Source organism: Chanodichthys erythropterus, chromosome 10 (genome assembly GCF_024489055.1).
Source record: "Chanodichthys erythropterus isolate Z2021 chromosome 10, ASM2448905v1, whole genome shotgun sequence".
Lineage (NCBI taxonomy): Eukaryota > Metazoa > Chordata > Actinopteri > Cypriniformes > Xenocyprididae > Chanodichthys > Chanodichthys erythropterus.
Window position 1 is genome coordinate 56,732,266 of NC_090230.1, and position 23,837 is coordinate 56,756,102.

The 23,837-nt window shown below is 36.2% G+C and overlaps 1 protein-coding gene across 4 annotated transcripts in view; it reads left to right on the top strand.

The window, feature by feature from the left end:
- il11ra (interleukin 11 receptor subunit alpha) overlaps positions 1–23,837 on the top strand; it is a 40,870-nt gene that overhangs the window by 11,120 nt on the left and 5,913 nt on the right. For 2 of the 4 annotated variants that reach the window (XM_067398321.1, XM_067398323.1), the window contains exons 2-11: positions 8,340–8,436; positions 11,835–11,901; positions 12,362–12,522; positions 14,746–14,860; positions 15,174–15,340; positions 15,537–15,706; positions 17,076–17,226; positions 20,380–20,469; positions 22,238–22,340; positions 22,437–22,516. In XM_067398321.1, coding sequence (XP_067254422.1) covers positions 8,340–8,436; positions 11,835–11,901; positions 12,362–12,522; positions 14,746–14,860; positions 15,174–15,340; positions 15,537–15,706; positions 17,076–17,226; positions 20,380–20,469; positions 22,238–22,340; positions 22,437–22,515 — 1,200 coding nt within the window. In that variant the 3' untranslated portion in view covers position 22,516. The remainder of the gene's footprint in view (positions 1–8,339; positions 8,437–11,834; positions 11,902–12,361; positions 12,523–14,745; positions 14,861–15,173; positions 15,341–15,536; positions 15,707–17,075; positions 17,227–20,379; positions 20,470–22,237; positions 22,341–22,436; positions 22,517–23,837) is intronic. The other 2 variants (XM_067398324.1, XM_067398325.1) reach the window with 2 other exon arrangements.

Below are 23,837 nucleotides of genomic sequence, written 5' to 3' on the forward strand. Positions count from 1 at the left end.
TAATAGGATAATATTGTACCTAGCATCCAACACTAGACTATGCCTTAATAAACTATTACTACGATCCTGTGGTGTTATTGGTATCTAAAACTAAAACTTTATATATATATATAAAAAAGTTTTTTGTTAATTGAAATAAAGCTGAAATAAAATAAAATAAAATCTTAACAAACTTAAATTACAAATGTCGCTTGAGTCGGAGCCAATAGCCTCGTGGACCACCCGCTTTTGAAACCACCTATCTCCCCTCTAGCGACAGCCCAGCTCGTTAGGCACTTTATTTCCATTTTTCTAATATTTTCTTAATATTTATTTAAAATAAATGCATGGAAAAGGGCACTTTTTTAAACACAGGTTGGTCGCATCAAAAGAAAACACCACTGCTCCTGTTATCAAACAGGTTTCTTTTGTCATTTTGTCCATCTCAATCAGACAGTGGTGGGTGGAGTTAGTGTAAATAGCCTCTGCCAACAAGGCAGGCTTTTTGCACTTGGTGTATATAGACATTCTGATTTATTGATATTTTGAATTGGTTTTTATGTTTAAATTATTTGTTATATTATTGTTTTAATTTTAGTTTTAGTAATTTTAGTATTTCAACTTAAACTTATTTTATTTTAGTTAATTGCCAAGGCAACAACTTTTCATTTAAGCTTTCTTTATGTAGGTTTTGGAACAGAGCCATAGTGTTTGATTCGACTGGTGTTGTGATGTGAGGTTGATTCTGATAGATGAGTTACAGTTGTACATGTGGGTTTTCTGATGATTCAGATTTTGGCAAGGTTATCCACATGTATGCACATGTGTGTGTGTGTGTGTGTGTGTGTGTGTGTGTGTGTGTTTGTGCTCCAGAATCTGATAGTTGCCATTAATCCTGAGTTTTGTCCATGTATTGTGGTCATAAATTTTCACTTTGCAAACTGAACATCTGGTTGGCATATGTGCATTTGTGCGTGTATGTGTTTGTTTTGGCATTGAATATTTGAATATGAAAAGTTGTGGTTGGAAAAATTCTCCAAAGCCATCACATTTTCATAAATGGTAATTTTAGGAACATTTGGTACCACTGTGCAATAAGGTCTTGTATTGCCATATAAACAAAATGTGAATGATTGTCATTCACAGAAGAGGTTTTGCTGCAGGATATTCATAGCTACTTCATTATTCTAGTGCAATTTGTCTTGTGAGTGATCTTAATGCAAAGCCAATGGTTAACAATGGGTACTATTTTTTTTCCCAGTAGTTTTACAATATTCATAAGTTGAAAATCTAACTGTAAAAGACAATACCCTTTTATTTCAGCCTTCGATTTTCAACTTATGATTATTTTATGAATATATATATATCCATTTACCACAATGGTTCAGTAGTAACTTTATTAGTACTATTATTATTATTATTATTGTTATTAAAATAGTACTGTCATCCTGCCCATAATGTTGGGAAACGCTAAAGGATGTTATGGGTACTGAGGGGCTGTTTTTAATATGGATTAACAGCTCTATGTTTATCTTTGCCAGATGCTCCATCGTTCTGTTGCATTTGACCCAGCCGTCTTGAACAACAACAGGCAACAGACTAAATAATATATAAGGATATGCCCCTGATATATAATTTACCACTGGCTTGTGGTCACCGTTTAGCTCTTGGTTTTTCACGCTGTGGGTTTGACATGTGGAAGGTAGAGAGCTTGTGTGGAGATGCATTTTTGTGGTTAAGGAAAAGTCAAAGCATTCTTTTGGGTGGGGGTTGATGAAGCCTGAATTATAACTCTTCCCCTTTTGGCTCTATCTCAAAGAACCGCAGGTGCATCCACTTTGTGAGTGGTTCGAAAGGCAAACAGATCTTATGGCAGTAGATATGGTGCTGTATTATGATATGATCCTGTTGTGTGCAAATCCTTTTTATTTGTATAATTTCTATATATTTTAAAATTAAATAATAAACAATATAACGTATAATAATGTGGTTACCGTATTTGTATTAGTTATATATATATACTTTTTATTTTACTACATATTTTTGTAGTGTATCACGGTTTCCCTTAGAGATATTAAGCAGCACATCAGCATATTAGAATGATTTCTGAAAGATCATGTGACACTGATGCTGAAAAATTCAAATTACATTTTACAATATATCCACATAGTAACAGTTATTTTAAATTGTAATAATATTTCACAATTTTTACTTTATTTTTGATCAAATAAACCCAGCCTTGTTGAGCAGAAGAGACTTATTTCAGAAACATTAACAAATATTACATTCCAAACCTTAGATATGTACTGTATATTATATATTTTTTAATATTATTGTAGTATTGTATTGGCAGGTAATATTTTTGTTCGTTTAATTAGTTCATTCTTATTTTTTTTTTCCCTTTTGAAAGGTTTCAAAAAAAAAGAAAAAAAAAAAAGTTTTGACTGTACATTGATTTAAATGTTTAAGACCTGATTTTAAGCAAGTGCTTTTACTTAGTTTTGACAGTATATTTAGCTTAAAACAGGCAGATCTGTATAGATTTATGAAATCATTTACCAACAACAACAACATAAAAAGAATTAACATATTGACCATTTCTCCCAGAAACATCCAATCCACACTGTCCAACCACTGTTATTATAATCAGGCAGCCTTTAAGTGGTTTAAAGTGCAATGTCCCATATAGACCAACAGAAAAAACTGTTACTCTTGCAAATGCTTGATGATAACATGCAGAAGGTTTTTATGGAATGTGAAAAGAGCTGCACCTCAATGCTGAATTTGACAGTGTTTTGAGAGTGGAGAACATGGCGGCCATCCAAATAACAAACTGTCAAATAAGAGAATGACCACTGCTGGCTTTAGGCTGCCCTCAGGTTTGGCACCCTAAGATACACGTGTACAGCGAGGATTCATTGCACACACTGTAAGCTTAAAGGGAGAGTTTACCCCGAAAAATAACGACTTGTGCATTCTGCATGCTTTCGGCAGAAGCTAGTTGTTTGAATATATAAAGTTTATAATATGGATATTTTTCTTACAAAAACGCATCCCTTTGCTTCAAAAGGCCTTTATTAACCCTTGGGAGTCGTATGGATTCTTTTTTTTTTAATGGATGAATGCATTTTTTCTGTCTTCCGAATTTGGATTACCATTCATAACCATTATAAACCTTGGAGGACTAAGAATATTTTTTAAATATATCACAGATTGTGTTCGTCTGAAAGAAGGATGTATATATCATGGAATAATTTTCATTTTTGGGTGAACTATCCCTTTAAAGTTGCAACTAACATTATTAGACTTTAAAAGTACCCCTATTACGCTATTTTAAAGGTTCTTAAAGGTCTCCTGCAATAAGTCTACATGCATCCAACATCAAGGATTTGTTCTCTCTAAACACCTTGGCTGCGTTCAGCCCCGACAAAACGTTGCAAAACGTTTTTTAAATGGAAACGGAGGTGCGTTGAACACCCCGTTGTGATGACACAAGAGTTGCAACTATGGCAGCTGAGAAGGACATTCTTTGTGTTCTTTTTGAAGAATTTTCGGAGCCTGATGAAGTCAGTATAAATACGTGTTTAATACTGCAACATACGCTCGATGTTACAGTCACTGCCCTTACCGTTCAGAATAAAAGAGATATCCCAATCCAGTGAAAGGATTTGTGGAAACTTCTAATTATTGTGATTCAACACTTGCCTTGCATTTCAGGATGAAAAGACAAACATTTCAGGTGAAGGATAATCCACTTCTTAAGACTGTGTTGATCTATATTATTTTTATTGTTTGTATTAATTAGGCTTATCATTAATGCTGATCACTGTTGTTGTGCTTTGATATTGTAATTTTTACCATTATATAATCAGAGGAATATAGAAAAGTTTTATTAAAGTGTCACTTCTCAATACAACAGCAAATAGTATTTTTATATTACATTAATACTCATTGTGTGAGCTGTCTCTTTAATACCGCGTGGTTTATATACATCTTGCCGCTGATTGGGCGAACATTTCTGACACGCCCACCAAACAAGAGAAAACGCATCTCAAACCCGTTGCACACCGATGCACACCGTTTCCAGGAAACATGTCGTTCAACCCGGAAAACGTAGCAAAACGTTGCGCACCGGTTTGAGCTTGAACGTGCCCGTTCTTTCTAAAAGTCTACTCTGCTCTGATTGGTCAGATGGCCCAGTCTGTTATGATTGGCCTACTTTGCTCTGATATTTCAGATGGCTCAGTCTATTGTGATTAGTCTACTCTGCTCTTATTGGTCAGATGGCCTAGTCTGTTGTGATTGGTCTACTCTGCTCTTATTGATCAGATGGCCTAGTCTGTTGTGATTGGTCTACTCTGCTCTTATTGGTCAGATGGCCTAGTCTGTTGTGATTGGTCTACTCTGCTCTTATTGATCAGATGGCCTAGTCTGTTGTGATTGGTCTACTCTGCTCTTATTGGTCAGATGGCCTAGTCTGTTGTGATTGGTCTACTCTGCTCTTATTGGTCAGATGGCCTAGTCTGTTGTGATTGGTCTACTCTGCTCTTATTGGTCAGACGGCCTAGTCTGTTGTGATTGGTCTACTCTGCTCTTATTGGTCAGACGGCCTAGTCTGTTGAGATTGGTCTACTCTGCTCTTATTGGTCAGACGGCCTAGTCTGTTGTGATTGGTCTACTCTGCTCTGATTGGTCAGACGGCCTAGTCTGTTGTGATTGGTCTACTCTGCTCTTATTGGTCAGACGGCCTAGTCTGTTGTGATTGGTCTACTCTGCTCTTATTGGTCAGATGGCCTAGTCTGTTGTGATTGGTCTACTCTGCTCTGATTGATCAGATGGCCCAGTCTGTTGAGATTGGTCTACTCTGCTCTTATTGGTCAGACGGCCTAGTCTGTTGTGATTGGTCTACTCTGCTCTTATTGGTCAGACGGCCTAGTCTGTTGTGATTGGTCTACTCTGCTCTTATTGGTCAGACGGCCTAGTCTGTTGTGATTGGTCTACTCTGCTCTTATTGGTCAGATGGCCTAGTCTGTTGTGATTGGTCTACTCTGCTCTGATTGGTCAGACGGCCTAGTCTGTTGTGATTGGTCTACTCTGCTCTTATTGGTCAGACGGCCTAGTCTGTTGTGATTGGTCTACTCTGCTCTTATTGGTCAGACGGCCTAGTCTGTTGTGATTGGTCTACTCTGCTCTTATTGGTCAGACGGCCTAGTCTGTTGTGATTGGTCTACTCTGCTCTGATTGATCAGATGGCCCAGTCTGTTGAGATTGGTCTACTCTGCTCTGATTGATCAGATGGCCCAGTCTGTTGAGATTGGTCTACCGTTTACAGCGTGTCTCAGACCAAACACTCATTACCATATCTGAATTTCAGCTCCAGATCTTCTTCAGTACCTTTATACAAAGAGATACGAACAGTAACCATGCTATCGGTTCTACCGCATTAATTCCAGTGTGAGTCCTCATCCTTTGGAAGTTCATGCAAAGTGGATTTGCTTTCGCAGCACAGAAAACAGCGTCTTCTTGAAATGTTGAAAACACAAACCAAACTCTTCCAGGCCTCGGCTACAACAACAGTGTCTGAGGGTCAAAGTAGATGTTGTTCGTGGGCAGCCAGTGAAGACCATAGGCTGCCATTATGCAAATTTGTTACAGACCTACAAAGGTACGAGCAGGAAGTAAGTTCAGAATGACTTCTTTCTTTTGGGAGACAATAATTCCAATCTTTGAAACGTTGCAGGCGTTTTACTTTCACAAACATCTATATTACACACTACATGAAAGATACAATCTGAAAAAGCATATTAGGGGAGCGTTAAGGCATTATAAGCCTGTGTTTTAGATTAATAGTGAGGGAAAAGCATTGCCGATTGGTGCAGTCCTGCAATAAAGTAGTATAAAACTAATGGGGACAAACTCCAGCCTGTGGTTTTGAGAAGTCAAACTCTTCTAATGTAGTGAGGAAAATTCCCATATTCTGATTACCTTGAGATGTCAGATAATAATGATTGCTAAACCATATGGAAATAAAATTCAAGTGTGTTTTCACTGCTCTGTGAATTTTAGTCTTACTTTTCCCCTCTGAAAACTGATTTACTGTGGAGGATTGTGTCATTTTGACTAAAATATGTGTCTCTTGATTACTGCTACATATAATCTTTTACAATCAGGCTACTCGGTTACAGCTGCCAAGAATGTTGACAAATCCTAAGCATTTCTCTGACCCGTCTGCTTTGAGAAAACCCATGAAATCCCATGATGCTCAAGAAGTTGAGAATGATAATGAAAACAAGGATGTAGCCTATGGGCTAAATAATGGTCAGGTGTTAAAATAGCAAATATGCATTCACATCATTTAAAGTAGAGGTCTCCAAACGTAGTCCTGGAGGGCCGCTGTCCTGCAAAGTTTATCTCCGACCCCAACACACCTGAACCAGCTAACCAAGGTCTCACTAGGCATACAGGAAACTTTCAAGCAGGTGTGTTGAAGCTGGTGAGAGCTTAACTCTGCAGGACAGCGGCCTTCCAGGACCAGGTTTGGAGACCTCTGATTTAGACAAATCTTTCAATATCTAGTGAATCCAGTTTTTAGATATTTATGAAGTTAATTTTATGACTATACTGTACTATAATACTAATGTTCATTGAGTCATTTTTCAGAGGGCTGACTCATTGAATTATTCATTAAAATGATTTGTTCAAGTGGCAAAATCATTCAGTAACGAAGTGTTGATCTGAGAATCATAACAGTTCTACTGTGGAAATTTTCATAGAATAAAAATAAAATGTTATTGAACACTTTTATAAAATCTGTATGACATTCACAATCGTGCCGATATATAGGAATGGCACTTTCATGGCATTGCTATCATTTGATATAAGACTAAACCCAAGGAGGGAGAAATGTCCAGGCTGTTTGTTTGGTTCTTGCAAAGCGACTGACATACTAATGACATAATAATATCAGCTTGCATATCTTTAAAACAATCGTTATGGATATTATCGTAGATAAATAGACAACGGTTTTATTCCGAGATGTGTTTAACTGATGTATTTAAGAAAGTATCACCTGAATGTATTTTAGAATTCCTATATTGTATTAATATGAAATGTTTTATACTAGTTTTTTCTTTTGTTAATTGTATGAATTTTGTTGTTTATTCTGTTTTTGGCCATGAAAATAGCCTTGTTGCTGACATGGCAGAAATAAATAAATATTATCGTAGATGATACATATCTCGCACCTATATGGCTAGTTCACATTTATCAGATGTAACGGAAAACAGATATATTTGGTTTCCAGGTTCTCTCTGGGAATCCTAGTGGTTAAAAGTTGTCTTTGTTTGTTTTTCTTCTGTTGATGTTGATTGTGGTTTGTACGTTAGTTTACCAAACCGACAATGGTTGATGCATCATTACATGTGCGAGATGTGATTTTATTAACAAATCAATGTTCTGTTTGAAGCCCTATCCAAATATGGGAAGGTGATGCCATGAAATAAAACAAACACTGAAGTAAAAATCCTTTACAGTGCTTATTGTCAGTGTGTACTGTAACTTTCAGTAAACTGAAAATTTCAGTGTCCATTTTTGTGTTTAATTTTTATTAATTGATTTATTTATTTTATTTTTTTTTCAGAAAAGTAATATTTCTGCTATTGATCTCTTTCACTGCGAATGTTTCTGGCAATATGGAGCTAGATGATCTCTTCTTTTGTATGATGGTATTGGTAAATACCACATTCTAAAAAAAGCACTTTGCTTCCGTTTTTCACTTCCGTTTGGGAATACTTTTCAGCCATTAATGAACTAATAAACTCTCCTAAGTCTTGTTGTGAGGTTTAGTGACTTCAGGAGTGTGTAAATGAAGATATTTCCTGCATTTACTTTGTTTTTCCTTTAGGCTTTAGAAGCATCCGTTTGTCATAAAATGATGCCTGCCAGGCAAATCCCATCCACACACATGACAGATGTGTCCTGTCAGTTACAGTATTTGTTTTAAAGTGTTTACAGTCTGTTGATACAAGACTCATCAGGGCTGTGTTTCAGATAGCGGGCCCTTATCATTTGACGTCATAACCCAGAATGACCTCGATAGTCAATTAATGTGAATGTTCTTTAGCAAAATAACTTCCCACAATTCTGCAAAGCTTTTAAAATCTATCAGACGCTCGGTCACGCACGTATTGCCATGGTGTCTTGTTTGCCTATATCGAAATTAGAGCGGTTAATAGTGATGATGTTTCACAGCCTTGTCGGTTGCTAAGCAGGTGGACGTTTTACACAGGATGATACCCATTAACTTCCACTTGACTAAGAGCCTAAATGGTTGTTGTTGTTGTTTTTTTTCACCCTCACAGATGCCCGGTTTAGTGTCATGCCTTGGCGATCTAATAGTCACTGGAATCATCATCCTCTTCTCTGACCACGTCAAATCAGAGATATGGACCAATGAAGGTATGGATTGCCTGTATTTGCTAGTATTTTGGATAAACAGCAATGTTGTGAAATATTATTACAATTTAAAAGGACTGTTTTTATTATAATATATTTTAAAATGTAATTTATTGCTGTGATGATAGCTTAGTTACGTTAGCATTCGAATTTTGTTGCTGCTGGTTTTTGGATTTGTGTTCCAGCATATGGAATTGGTCAAAAGTCTTCGTAGCGTGTCTTTGTTTAGTCAAAGCAGGATGAAATAATACTGAACAACTTCTCCAAATAGCAAAAAGATTCATCATGTGAAAATTCTAATTCAAAATTTTAATCCATGCCAGGAACATAGCTATGGGCTTGTTTCGTAGAACAATAAACATCTGTGTTTAAAACTCCCAGTCTCCATTGCCCTACATATGGATTGCTCAATTAATGCAAGCCACTCTGGCTTGCGTGTGTGTTATGGCTGCTATTTCGCTGGCCAGTGAGAGAGAGAGAAATTTGAGAAATGTGGTGGGATTTCAAATAATATGCTTTTGCCAATATTTCCTGAAAGCCGACATTGAGCACGAGCGTTTCTTGAGCGCAGTTAGACCCCGGCCACTGGAACGACGCCACTCCCAGTGTGTGTGACTCTGTGCGCGTGTGTGTTTGCCTCTCTTTGTTTAACTCTTGGCAGTAAATGTCTGATATAAATACTGAAATCTGACTAGGCAGAAAAGCACAGTAATGTAAACACCTTGATTCTTGCTATAGAATCTCTGCTAGGCTTTTAAAGATTGGGGAATTGGGGGAAGCAGCAATTAAACTGTAGCATGTTAAGCAGCATATAAATTATAGTTGTTAAACTACAATCAAGTGGTACTTTTAAAAAATGTAAGAATAAAAAAAAGCAGTTTGCAACTGACAGAAAAATGTATGACAGCAAGATGAAAGAAGATATAAGTATATGTATTGAGGTGTTTATTTCATACAACAACAACATGCTTATAAACATTTTAATTACAAAAGTCTCATTATACTGTATTCAGCACAAACTAGGCTACAATAATATGTGAGCAACAAGTATGTACATTTGTATTTTTTAGAGAATTATGTATATGCAGGGTTTTTGAAAAAAAAATAATAATAATAAGTCACTGATATAAGGCCTCAAAACACATACTTAATATTTTTTCACAAGACCTTTGGAAACTGTACATTTTAGTCTAGAGTTTTTGCTTCAAAGTGATGCAAAAATCATTCAGCCTACACAGACACATAAAAGAATGTATTGATTTTAAATTTCTAAGACACTTTTTGTTTAGGATGGCCGTATGCAAGGAGGTGTGAATCGTAATGAATAATGCTGTGATTCACACCTGAGGAGATTAAGACCATGCCCATAATGAGCCGCATAATAAGCCACTTAGTCAGGAATGTGACTGAGTGAACAAGAAAGAATGCAATGACAAAAGAAACATATCATTTTTTTGTTTGTAGTTCATTTAAAATATAGTTAACTATATAAATGCGAGTCATTAAATTAAATTGCTGTATTTTAGTCCTTGCTTATAGATGAGGCAGAGGAAAGTTACCTCTTTTATTTCAGCAGAGAGGGTGTTGTATCTGTGAGTATTACATGACGTCATATCTCTCATTAGTGGAAACAAGAAAGGGGAAAATGGCAAAAGGGGAGACATATACGGATATACGACCTGCACCATTATGTATAAGTGTATCATTCAAACTTTCCCCATTGTCTAGAGAGTTAAAAAAGCAAACAAAATGTGCAATACATAGCAATATCGAATCACAATACTTGTAGAATCACAATTCAAAAAAATCACAATACATGTCATATTGGCACCCAAGTATCATGATAGTATTGAATCGGGAGATATTGTCCCAGCCTTAGTTAACGTTAACTTTGACAGCTATATTTATTTATTTTATTTTAATATTTTATAGTAAAAAAAATAAATGAATAAAACCCTACACCTCCAATGCTTTGACTATATAATGTAGGGGTTGCACAACTACTGATTTCTGCTAGTCGATTTCTTATCAAAACAATACTCGAGTTACTCGACTATTTGTGGTTCATGCATGTATCATGTAAATGAGAAGACATTAAATAGTTCCTATCAATAAATGTTTATTAATTCATAGCCTAATGCAGCAATTATAAGTAAACTCTCAAAACATTATAATTATGATATTACATATTTTAGTTTGCATGTTACAGAGTAATGCCAAATAAACCCGTGATAACCTAGGTTGCGTCAACAGACGATGATCATGTAGCAATGATAGCCAGAGATATTGTCAAAAGCATCAAATATTTGCAATATTAAGAGGATTTGGCATTTCCAATTAATGTAGGCCTGTTACATTCTTCTAGTCTATTATTATTACTATTAGATTAGGCTACTTTTATTTTATTATTAAATTAATATTATAAAAAAAATTTGCCCCACAATAATTTCATAGTGCATCACCACATAACTGACATGCTGTGAGGGTAATAAAAGATTAGGCTATTAGCTCCTCTTTGAAGATGTTTTAAACATGTGTTTAGGTCAATGAATTATAGGCCTATCTCTGAGAGAATATGGTCCATTGATGCAGCGTCCGACAGCTCCGTCACTTTTTACTTTCACTTTGAATAGCCTGCTGACGGAGGTTAAGCTTTCACTGGCATAACTCTTGGGCAAAGTTTGCATGTTGCTTCTTGTGTGATATCCATTGGCTCCCCGAAACGGAAAGATTTAAATATTGTGATGTATCTCTCTCTTTTTTTTAATTCATTTATGGTTAAAACAAGCTCGAGTAGTCGATTGTTTCTGACAGCGCCGACTAGTGGTTGAAGTAGTCGATCTCTCGACTACTCGACTAGTCTATAAAAGCCCTAATAGAATGTAAAAAAAGTTTGACAGCATGTCTCCACTTTCCTCCACTGTTGAAAAATTAAGCCAAAATATCCCTGAAACGGTCATTGCTGATGACGTCATATGGATCCTGAGTTTGCACAGTAGTGATCCTGAGGTATTGAGCGGTGGTATTAAGGTACTCGCAAGCACAGCTGTCAATCACCCCGTTTTTTTAATAACTAATTAAAACCCTTAACTTATTTTAAAAAACAAATATTTTTTTTACAAATTATTATACTTAATTGTAAAAATGAACACTTGAAATGTGATAAGAACTACCTAAAATGACAGAAACCAATTGTTTTTGTTTGACTTGTGGCTCATTTGATTACATGTAGTGGGCAGGGTTTATGACCTATACTGCAGCCAGCCACCAGGGGGGCGATCAAAATGTTTTGACTTCACTTATCACTTCGCTCCGACGAAATTCCAGTGCTATTGGCTTGTTGATAACATAATCCCTTGACAGCTCTGGAATAGAACAGCTCACATGTCTCCTGCTTTCAGTTTCAGACGTCCAGTTTGGTGGACTGGGCTCCAGGGTCACCCTCACATGCGGAGGCTCACATGGCGGGTACGTACTCGAGTCTATATTAAGTTTTTGCTAGAACTCCATCAGACTCCAGATCTAAGCTTTCCTGTAAGCAGTGATAATAGTGTGCTTAACCACCCTCTGCAGGGGCACAAGGCCAGTCCTTATAGGGTTTGGACACATTGAGGCTATTTAGGCGGGGTGGTGGTGGGGGGGAGATTGATTCCCCAGCCTCAGATTTTGGCAAGCCTTGTGTTTCATATAAATGCAGTTGTTGAGAAATCGTATTTCTCGCCAAAAATGATGCTGTCCAAGAGAATACGGCTGCCAAAAATAAGATTTGCAAGACACACAAATGAGTAACGCGATACGTAGGTCCAGTTGGCGTTGATAACTGTAATTTGGTCGTAGGTATATCTTTGATTAGAGCAGGTTTTCAAGGAAACTAGGTGAAGGTTTTTTGACTGAGATGTTGACTTTGAGTTTTGGATGGGGTCGGCAGGTCTCTGGTGGAATGGCGGTTCAATGGGAGCTCAGTACCGCCGTGGCAAACACATGAGGGCTCGCTTACACTACTGAACACCACACACTCAATGGAAGGAAACTACAGCTGCCATGATGAACGAGGAACTTTACTGCAGTCCATCAAACTACGCCTGGGCCGTAAGTCAACTTCAGTGATACAGGAGTCCCTTGTTTCATGTTTTGACTCCCAATGTGAATCATTTGATAAAATATATGAGAAAAAGGGTTTAAATAATTGCCTCAGGGTATATGCCATATTTAATTTAAAGGTGCCATCGAACGTTTTTTTTACAAGATGTAATATAAGTCTAAGGTGTCCCCTGAATGTGTCTGTGAAGCTCAAAATACCCCATAGATTTTTTTTTTTTTTTTAACTGCCTATTTTGGGGCATAATTAGAAATGCACCGATTCAGGCTGTGGCCCCTTTAATTGCTCGCGCTCTCCGCCCCCTCCCGAGCTCTCGACTCTATCATTGCACAAACAAAGTTCACACAGCTAATATAACCCTCAAAATGGATCTTTACAAAGTGTTCGTCATGCATGCTGCATGCATACATGGGATTATGTGAGTATTGTAATAATTTGGATGTTTACATTTGATTCTGAATGTCCTTGCTTGCTTACCTAATCTGATGATTCAGCTGTGCACAGATCCAGACGTTAATACTGGCTGGCCTTGTGTAATGCCTTGAACATGAGCTGGCATATGCAAATATTGGGGGTGTACATATTAATGATCCCGACTGTTACGTAACAGTCGGTGTTATGTTGAGATTTGCCTGTTCTTCGGAGGTCTTTTAAACAAATGAGATTTATATAAGAAGGAGGAAACAATGGAGTTTGAGACTCACTGTATGTCATTTCCATGTACTGAACTCTTGTTATTTAACTATGCCAAGGTAAATTTAATTTTTAATTCTAGGGCACTTTTAATGTTAATGAAAATTAGACCACAATGGATGGATGTAGAATTCATTTAGTTGTGTACTCTCAACCAACAAAACATTGAAAATGCATCTTTTGTTGGACTGTTTCTGTCTGTCTGTCTATGCTCTAATACTTTTAGGACAAATCTAAATTATTTTCTGTATTAATCAACATTCTTCTAAAAATGCTCTTGATTTAACTTAACTTGTACAGAACCCAGGACATTCCTCCCTAACAGTGTGCAACAAAGTTTAACCATCTCAGCCACATTTTCATCCATATAAAATTAAATATGGCATCTAACATGACTAAGCTCCATTGCTTCTGTCATCTTTAGAATAATGTTGGCTTAGATAAATCAAAGTGTTGTAGCAACATAAACATAAAGAATTTGATACTCTTTGAATCATGGGCTAGACTCATTACACATTTCATTTTGGATCATACATCTAAGAAGAGCATATGAAGTGCTTGAGGCCTCTAAAATGGTGCTTCAAAGGGAAAGTGGTTCTAAACTGGTGGGCTGCGACCCAAAAATGGATCACAGGTCTGTTCTAATGTTCACAACTTTTACCATTAAGAATTGTTAATAATTGCTAGGCCTCCCCTTTTGAAAAAGAAGCTTGCTTAATTGTACTGAATGTACACTTGTAGTGTACTTCAGAATTCTATGATCTTTAACTTCAACATGTTATTTTAATTTGTGAATAGTAATATACTGTACATTTTGAACACGTTTAATAATTAAGTGCATTCGGCAGCATAGTAGTTTTTGCTGTGGTGTTGAAATTGATATTGAGGATCATATTCATATGACAGCTACATCTCGTGATTGCGTGATGCGCCTCTAAAATGGCGCTTGTACTAGGACAAATTCTTGGAAAGCAAGGAAATGTACTAGTTAAAAGGAAGCACTATGTGCCCCGGGAGCTGCAAAAGAAAGTGTGCAGTTGTACGCCCTTTCTGTTTAACTCAGGGCACTTCCGCTAACAGGAAGTCACTACATCACAGCTCCACAGTTTCCTGATAGGAAGGGTGAGATTGCTTGTTCTAGCATGTGTGTACGTTTAGTCTTCCTTATTACATAGCCTCATGTCCTTGAATGTTGCACATGTGCTAAACCAGTGGTTCTCAACTCCAGTCCTCGGGACCCACTGCCCTGCACATTTTGTATGTTTCTCTTATCTGACATACTCAGTTCAGTTCATGGAGCTCTCTCCTTGAGAGCTGATGATCTGAATCAGGTGCGTTAAATAAGGGAGACATACAAAATGTTCAGAGCAGTGGGTCCTGAGGACTGGAGTTGAGAACCACTGTGCTAAACCTTCTCTTGTGCCATCTATCTGTTTGGATGTTTTGGATTGCGTCAACAGATAGAGTTTATTGTGTCTAAAGTTATCTCATGAGATATTTTTGTCTTCTTCTTCTTTTAGATCTGCCTCATTTCGTCAGTGTTTCTTGCCATATGCCGAATCATATGAAAATCTACTGCTCCTGGGTACAAACGAAGACAACAGATCTGCCCACAATGTACAGAACCTCCTACAGGTGCAGTCTCCTCTTGTTTTAATATATATCTATATATATCTATATATATCAGAAATGTTTATTCAGCATCAAATCAGCATATTAGAATAATTTCTGAAGCTTCATGTGACACTGAAGACTGGAGTAATGATGCTGAAAATTCAGCTTTGGATCAAAGGAATAAATTACATTTTAAAATATATTCACATAAAAACACTTATTTTAAGTTGTAATAATATTTCATAATATTACTGTTGTTACTGTATTTTTCATCAAATAAATTCAGCCTTTTGAGATGCACTTCCTTCACTGTTACTTCTGCTGTTTTATACAGTGTTAAAGGCAAATTTGAACCCTGTGAGCAGGAGCATATTGGCATGAATGAGTGCACGATCACTAACCCACCGTTCTGGAGTTCCTCGAAGATCCTGGTAAACATCACAGAAATCAACCCCCTGGGATCCAACTCCACCATTATCCAAATAGATACTCATGAACTCTGTAAGTCTATATGCCTTCATATTCTTATAATATTCATATATTTTCTCCCCAACCTCAACGAGTAATCAGTGGAGTTCAGAAACTTTCTTAAAGGTTCCTTCAGGTCTTTTAGTGTAGCACTTGGTTTCATAATCTTTTCCCCCCTTTTTTCTGCTCTACATAATAAGATTTCATATCTTTTATTACATGGTTTCAGTAAAACCTGATCCTCCGGAGGATGTTCAAGTTCTTTACGTGGAAGGTCAGCCCACACAGTTATTAGTCAAATGGAATTGGCCTTCATCCTGGGCAGCTGAAATCATGCACGCTTTTCCCTTAACATTCTTACTGCGCTACCGGCCGATTGGCTCCAACTACTGGTCAATGGTAAGAATCGTATACAGTACAAACAATGAACGTCAGTGGTTAGATATTATTGGTTGACAATCCTATAATGTTCTGAGTTAGTAAAGTGTGTAGGGAGAAATATAATAATAATAATAAATGTTGTAATAATTTAACAATGAATGAATAAATTATCACACTGTTTTTTCTCTCTTTTCACAAGACCTAAGTTAAAAGAATAATTAAAATCTGAATAATAAATAATCAGATATTATTTACTCACTCTCATGTTGTTCAAAAAGAACACACACACACACACACACACACACACACACACACACACACACACACACACACACACACACACACACACACACACACACACACACACACACACACACACACACACACACACACACACACACACACACACACACACAGAGCCCTCATATCTCAGAGCCCCACAGACATAGGCTGATCTTATCTGCTTTCACCAGGCAGCTTGGCCTTTCATCAGACAACCAGATGTTGGCTGTCTTCAGATCCCTATGTGTGTGTGTGTGTGTGTGTGTGTGTGTGTGTGTGTGTGTGTGTATATGTGTGCGTGTGTCCTTGTGGGGACATTTTCTGGTCCCCAAGAGGAAAACAGCTTATAAATCATACAGTTTTTTTTTTGTTTTTTTTGAAAATGTAAAAATGCAGAACGTTTTCTGTGATGGGTAGATTTGAGAGTTTATGGTCAGGGGACAGAATATATAGTTTGTACAGTATAAAAGTCATTATGTCTATAGAAAGTCCCCATAAATCATGAAAATTGCTGTTGCATTGCGTTCCAAAATTCAAGTCTATGAAATACCCCAATAAAACATGGAAACCCAGTGTGTGTGTGTGTGGATGTGCGTGTGTGTGTAAAAAAAATCACGGAAACATTAACTTGATCAAAAGTGATAGTAAAGACATGTTACAAAAGATTTCTATTTCAAATAAATGCTGTTCCTTCAAGCTTTCTATTCATCAAAGAATCCTGAAAAAATGTGCCATGGCTTCCATAAAAACATGAATCACCACAACTGTTCTCAACATTGGTAATAATAATAATAAATGTTTCTTAAGGCAGCAAATTGGCATATTAGAATGATTTCTGACGGATCATGTGACACTGAAGACTGGAGTAATGATGCTGAAAATTCACAGGAATAAATTACATTTTAACATATTTTAAACATTAAAAACATTTAAACATTAAAAAATCTTACCGACCCCAAAATTTGGAACAGTAGTGTATATACACATTTTTGTCACAAATTATATTATCATCATAACAGCTTGAGTGGAATCAGTCTGTCTGTATCAGTTTGGACCGTGTTATCCATCCTTTGTTAAATGGATGTATGTATTGATCATTCCTCAGCTGGAGACTGAGAACACAAGTCTAAAGATCATGGACGCCCTGGTGGGTCACCTGCATCAGATCCAGATCAGAGCTCAGGACGCCCTGATCAACCACAGCCAGTGGAGTGAATGGAGTCATGTGGTGGATGCCCGTCCATGGATTGGTCAGAGTTAGTCAACACTCACACGCGCACATACACACTCACATGCTCACACACACACACACACACACACACACACACACACACACACACACACACACACACACACACACACACACACACACACACACACACACACACACACACACACACACACACAAAAGACATCTCACACATAAACACTCAATAACAAATGTAACCAATGTAATTTAAAAATACAATGCTTACAGTTAATGTTACAGTTAAAGGTGCAGTAAGGGATTTTTGAAAAATGCTGTTGAAAGTGGATCGGACTGAGCACCAAAATATATGTGTAGCCAATCCGCAGTAAGGTGCATATACACTCATGATGGGGGAGGAGAGAGATCAGTACATGAGGCAGACATTAACAGAACAACTATAGACAGAGAGAGGGCAGAGAAAATACAAAAGAGGAATATGCCAGGGGAATAAAACATTAAAAATAAGAGTTACGAACAAGCAAGAGATTAATATCATTAAAGGGATAGTTCACCCAAAAATGAAAATTTGATGTTTATCTGCTTACCCCCAGGGCATCCAAAATGTAGGTGACTTTGTTTCTTCAGTAGAACACAAATGATGATATTGAACTCCAACCGTTGCAGTCTGTCAGTCGTATAATGAGTGTCAATAGGAATTCCATCTATAAGAGTAAAAAAAAACATGTACAGACAAATCCAAATTAAACCCTGTGGCTTGTGACGACACATAGATAATATACTCCTAATATATATTTTTCTTTTGGTTCCCCTTTTAGTGATCGTTATAACTCTAATTAAATTTGTAATATATCAGTTACTTAGACTATCGTGTTATGTAGAGAGAGGTTCATGAAAACTGTGTTTGTTATTTGGGGGGGATGGAAGGGATGACTTTGCCATCGAAGGAGTAGTGAAGCTAAATACCAATTAGACATTCGACCTGAATTGTTATAGTAACAAATTGCTTTCACTTATTGATGACATTATACCCTCGGCCGGTATAGGCACAGCAGATTCCTCCATAGTCGTTGCCTGTGTTGCATAGCGTGTACGTAGATGTAAGGGCAAAGGCACCAAGATAGGTGTGTGATCTTTTTGGGTATAGGGGTGTGTTTGTTTTGGTAATTTTAAATATCAACAGCGTTTTCCAGAAATCACTTACTGCACCTTTAATATGCACCAATGCCTGGTATGACATGAACAGAAATGGAAAAAATACATTTTTAAAATAATAGTTATATTTATGTGTGTAGAAATCTTAGAATTCAGTTTGTACTATAACAATAATGTATGCAGATCATATTAGTTGAAATACCATATGGAATATTTTGGTAACACTTTACAACAAGGTCCTATTAGTTAATGTTAATGGATTAACTAACGTTGATCATCGACTAACTATTCTTTGTTAGTTTATGTTAGTTCAGGTCTGTTAAATTATATAAATTGAATACAATCTGTGATATTTTAATAAATATCCTGATGCATCCGAGCTTTATAATGGCAGTAAGCAAGGTTCACGAGTATGAGCTAAAGAAAGTGCCTCCATCTACATCCATAAACATATTCCACATGTCTCCTGGGGCTTAATAAATGCCTTTTGAAGCGAAGCGATGCATTTGTTTAAAAAAAAAATATATATATATATCCATATTTAACAAGTTAAGTAAAATGTCTAGCTCCCGCTAGACCACCTTCTGTGTTCTACTTACGAAGAAAGTGTAACACTCTCGCGGTTCAAAACGCTTACACTATGTCCTACGCCTTCCCTATTCAACTTGCAGAAAAAGCTTAACTGGCGTGACAGCAGTTGTTTTTTTTTCCGTAAGTTGAATACAGAAGCTAAATATTTTACTTATATATATATATATATATATATATATATATATGTATATATATATATTTTTTTTTACACAAACTCATCGCTTCGCTTCAGAAGGCCTTCATTAACCCCCCAGAGCTGTGTGGAGTACACATTTTGATGGATTGATGTGGATAGAAGTACTTTCTTCAGCTCATACTCGTTGGTCCCGTTCACTGCCATTATAAAGCTTGGATGCGTCAGGATATTTATTAATATTTATCTGATTGTGTTCATCAGAAAGAAGAAAGTCAGGGTGAGTAAAGCTTGGGGTAATTTTCATTTGAAAGTGAACTAATCCTTTAACCTTTGTTAATGTTAGTTAAAAAATATTCATGTTAGTTCAGAAAGCATTAACTAATACAACTTTTGATCTTAATAATGTATTAGTAAATATTGAGATTAACATTAACTGAGATAAACAAATGCTGTAGAAGTATTGTTAATTCATGTTAACTAATGTAGTTAACTTAATGTTAACAAATGAAACCTTATTATAAAGTGTTACCACTTTTGATTTTAATAATATGTTTTAGTAACTGTTGAAATTGATATTAACTAAAATTAATCAGTGCTTTAGAAGTATGTTTTCATTGTTAGTTCAGGTTAACTAATGGAACCTTATTGTAAAGTATTACTAATATTTCAATATTTTTTTTTGTCACACCGTAAGACCATTCAGAATAAACCAGTCTAGTGAAATCAACCACCCATATAGTTTTAAACAGATGCTGCTTTTAATTCACTGCTTTTAATGCTCAATGTTTAATGCTAAATGCATATGTATGAATAAAAAACACTGTTTTTCTTGGAGAGGTGTTTCATGTACCATATATTACCCATCATATATCAAATCCTAATCACTAATGTAATAATAGTGTAAATCAAATTGCACAGCTAGCATGATTCTTCAGGATATTGGACTGTTCTAAGGCAGATATCTGATCAATTTAATAAAGGAAGATAATTAGATTTAGATGCTGGCAACTCATGTTCAACATGTCTTGTGGTTTGCTGTGTAGAACACACTACACTAGTGCACTATAATGGAGCTGTATATCTATGTCAACCTTACTAAAAAAAAGTAGCAACAGAATATTGTTTTATCCTTGCTGGTTTTCAGACAGTAAACATGCATGCTGTCCACTGTATGAATGCAAATTAAATGATGAGCTTTGGATCATCAAGTGGAAAACGGTTGAGGAAAACTTATTTTGACATGACTTTTGAGGGGAGCTGGTCATGAATAATTCAGAAGTAGTATAAATATATATAATTATATTTGTTTTGCAATTTTAGAGCCTTGGGAAGAGCCAACAGAATCAGTTATTTGTTGCTTTCCAAGTTTCGATACGCCATTTCCAGTGAGGACAACAGACAAATCCCCAGGTATTTGCTTGAGTTTCATACTCATTAATATTTATTTATTTAAAATTGCATTGTGCAACAAATGATCTTTTTACTCATAGTTATTGAGAAGTCTGGCAGTGAATGTTAAACGCAGTCACAGATTAAACACAAAGTATAAAATGTATTTGAGATTTTAGCCAGATTTTTTTTTTCACCCCCTAAATATTATCCAGATGGTTTGGGCTTGTTTATAGTGGGTGGAGTTTTCCCCATCATCTGGCTTTGACCAATCAAAGCGTACCATCCTTCCCTAATGCAGTCATGTGGCAGACACCAACATGACTCATTCTGCTCTTCATTAGCTAACTGTTTCCAGGCCATTTATTTATAACTACTCATCTAGCATGTGAACATGCTGTACAATTGCAAGAGCTCAAGGATGGTATGAAGTAAATATATTTGACTCAAACATTTTTTGATAAATGTGTCAAAATAAATAATGTAGTGCCCAAAGAAATTTAAACTAATTATAATTTTTTTTTTAGCTTTTCAAAGTAGCCACACTTTGCCTAGAATAACTGGAGCATAAAAGCTTTTGTTCACCCAGGAATGTATTCATTTCTTGAGCGCTATATGCTTAAAGGGATAGTTCACCCAAAAATGAAAATTTGATGTTTATCTGCTTACCCCCAGGGCATCCAAGATGTAGGTGACTTTGTTTCTTCAGTAGAACACAAATGATGATTTTTAACTCCAACCGTTGCCGTCTGTCAGTCGTATAATGAGTGTCAGTGGGAACTCCATCTATAAGAGTAAAAAAAAACAAGCACAGACCAATCTAAATTAAACCCTGCGGCTCATCACGACACACTGATGTCCTTAGAAGCGAAACGATTGGTTTGTGTGAAAAAACGAACAGTATTTATATAATTTTTTACCTCTAAAACACCACTATGTCCAACTGCGTTCAGCATCCGGTTAGTGAGGTCAAAAAACGCGTTGTGATGACGGAAGTGATGTCTCGCCCATATACTTCAAAGAGCGCGAGACATCACTTCCATTGTCAGAGCGCGATCTGACCTCACTAACCGGATGCTGAACGCAGTTGGACATAGTGGTGTTTTAGAGGTAAAAAATGATATAAATACTGTTCGGTTTCTCGCACAAACCGATCGTTTTGTGTCTTAGGACATCAATGTGCCATCACAAGCCACAGGGTTTAATTTGGATTTGTCTGTGCATGTTTTTTTTTTTTTTTACTCTTATAGATGGAGTTCCCACTGACACTCATTATACGACTGACAGATGGCAACGGTTAGAGTTAAAAATCATCATTTGTGTTCTACTGAAGAAACAAAGTCACCTACATCTTGGATGCCCTGGGGGTAAGCAGATAAACATCAAATTTTCATTTTTGGGTGAACTATCCCTTTAGAAATTTTGAGGCAAATCAAATGAAATAACTTGTTTAACAAAAACAAGGAAATTATTATTGTTATTATTATTATTATTATTATTACTATTACTAAGTTTTTATGTTAATAGTTTTATAAATGTTATCCATAGTAAAAAATGTGTGTGTGTGTGTATATATACTGATATATATACACATGATACTCATATATTATATATATATAATATATATTCATAAAAATATTGTGTTTGTTGTTTTTGTGTGTTTGTTTTTTCTTGTTTTGTGTGTTTGTTTTTGTTGTTTTTGTGTGTTTGTTTCGTGTTTTTTTTGTGTTTGTTTTTGTGGTTTGTGTTTTGTTTTGTTTAATTTTGTTTTGTTTCGTTTTTGCCTTAGATTCATCATTACATCCAAACGGAAGCCTCGGACTGTTGGTTTTGTTGGGGCTGTTTGCAGCGGTCATGGTGGCTGTGTTATTAACTATCATCGTGCTTCTATGGTGAAAATTGTGCTACATTTATCTATATTTCATAACTAAATATATACAAATCATTGCAACAATATGCAAGAGATATATTAATTGTTTGTTTTATAGGGTGAGGCAAAGGAAACAAGACAATGTGAAGAAACAGGAACTGACTTCCATGGTGAAGATGAAGTCCATACCGATCTAAAGTAAGCTGGTGTAGACGACTGTCTCCATTCTTACATTCCTTGCATCTGCTGCTTTGGCGATTGGCCCATCTTGGTTTAAACAGTCTGGAAGAGAATGCATGCTAAACGATCCTTTTATGGTTACTATGTTGATACTTGGAGTATATCATCAGTGTGCTGCCCTCCATTTTTATTGCATAGAAAACAAACTCAGTCAAAAAACAAAAACAAAACTGACTACTTCTTGACTTTTCTTTAGCTTCAAGGAAGGCTAAATTCACACATTTTGGGAGTGACAACTTCATTTAATGTTTTTGTATTTTGCATTTATGAACAAGAAACAGCTTAACTCAATCTTTTTAAAAAGTAATATTAGCAACATGAGATATTTTAATGTTAGTAAATCACCATCAACAAGGGCAGTATGTGTTGTTTCTGTTGTTGTTGTTGAGTCACTGCCTCTAAATAGCGCGCGCTCTCTCTCTCTGTACTGTAATTTAATGTGGTTTGCAGATAGACCGCAGGTCTAGTGCGAGAACATCTGTGGAGACAGTAATTTACAAACGAGTCAAGACAAATGCCTCAGATTCTGTATTTTTCTGACATCACACTTCAGCCAAGTTGTTCAAAAGAAAGACACTTACATTACAATTCCAGTCATATTAATGCTGATAGCAGACAAATAATTCACATTATCGTAGTGAATGCATTGTAGAAATGGACCGATCTGTTTGCTCGAGTTAGCAACATTAATCAAGGGGGTGGAGCTCAGCGATTGGCCAAATCACATTGAACAGAATGTGATCATTTACAAAAGAATGATCTTACATATGATTTACATAAGTTGGTTTTGCTAGTGTTTTTGAATGAGGCTGTACCAAAGTGATTAAACTCTCAAAAGAGGAGTGCCAATCGTATTTAGCTGCAGTGTGCTCATAAGAACCCTGAGGCTACAAATGTTCATTTGCCATTATTGATTAGAACAAAAACTTGGCTTATTAATATTATAGAGCAGGTGGTACATGATACATTTACGGTAATAGCTAGTTTTTTTTATTGTCTACTTTATAATAGTTGGCTCTAAATGTTGTAAATTAGTAATGCTAAAAGCTGAAGACTGACAACACAAACCCCATCTGTTCAGTTTGAACTTTGCGACATTTCATTCATCTTTAGATATAAATTTGTGACTCGAGTGGAAAAATGTAAACATGATGATTTATATGAGAAGCGCCTGCTCTATATTAGCCTGTAATCTTCCAAACTCTGCCACATGGTGTAATAATTAATACTTGCATGAAAATGAATATTCTGTCATTATTCACTCACTCATGTCATTCCA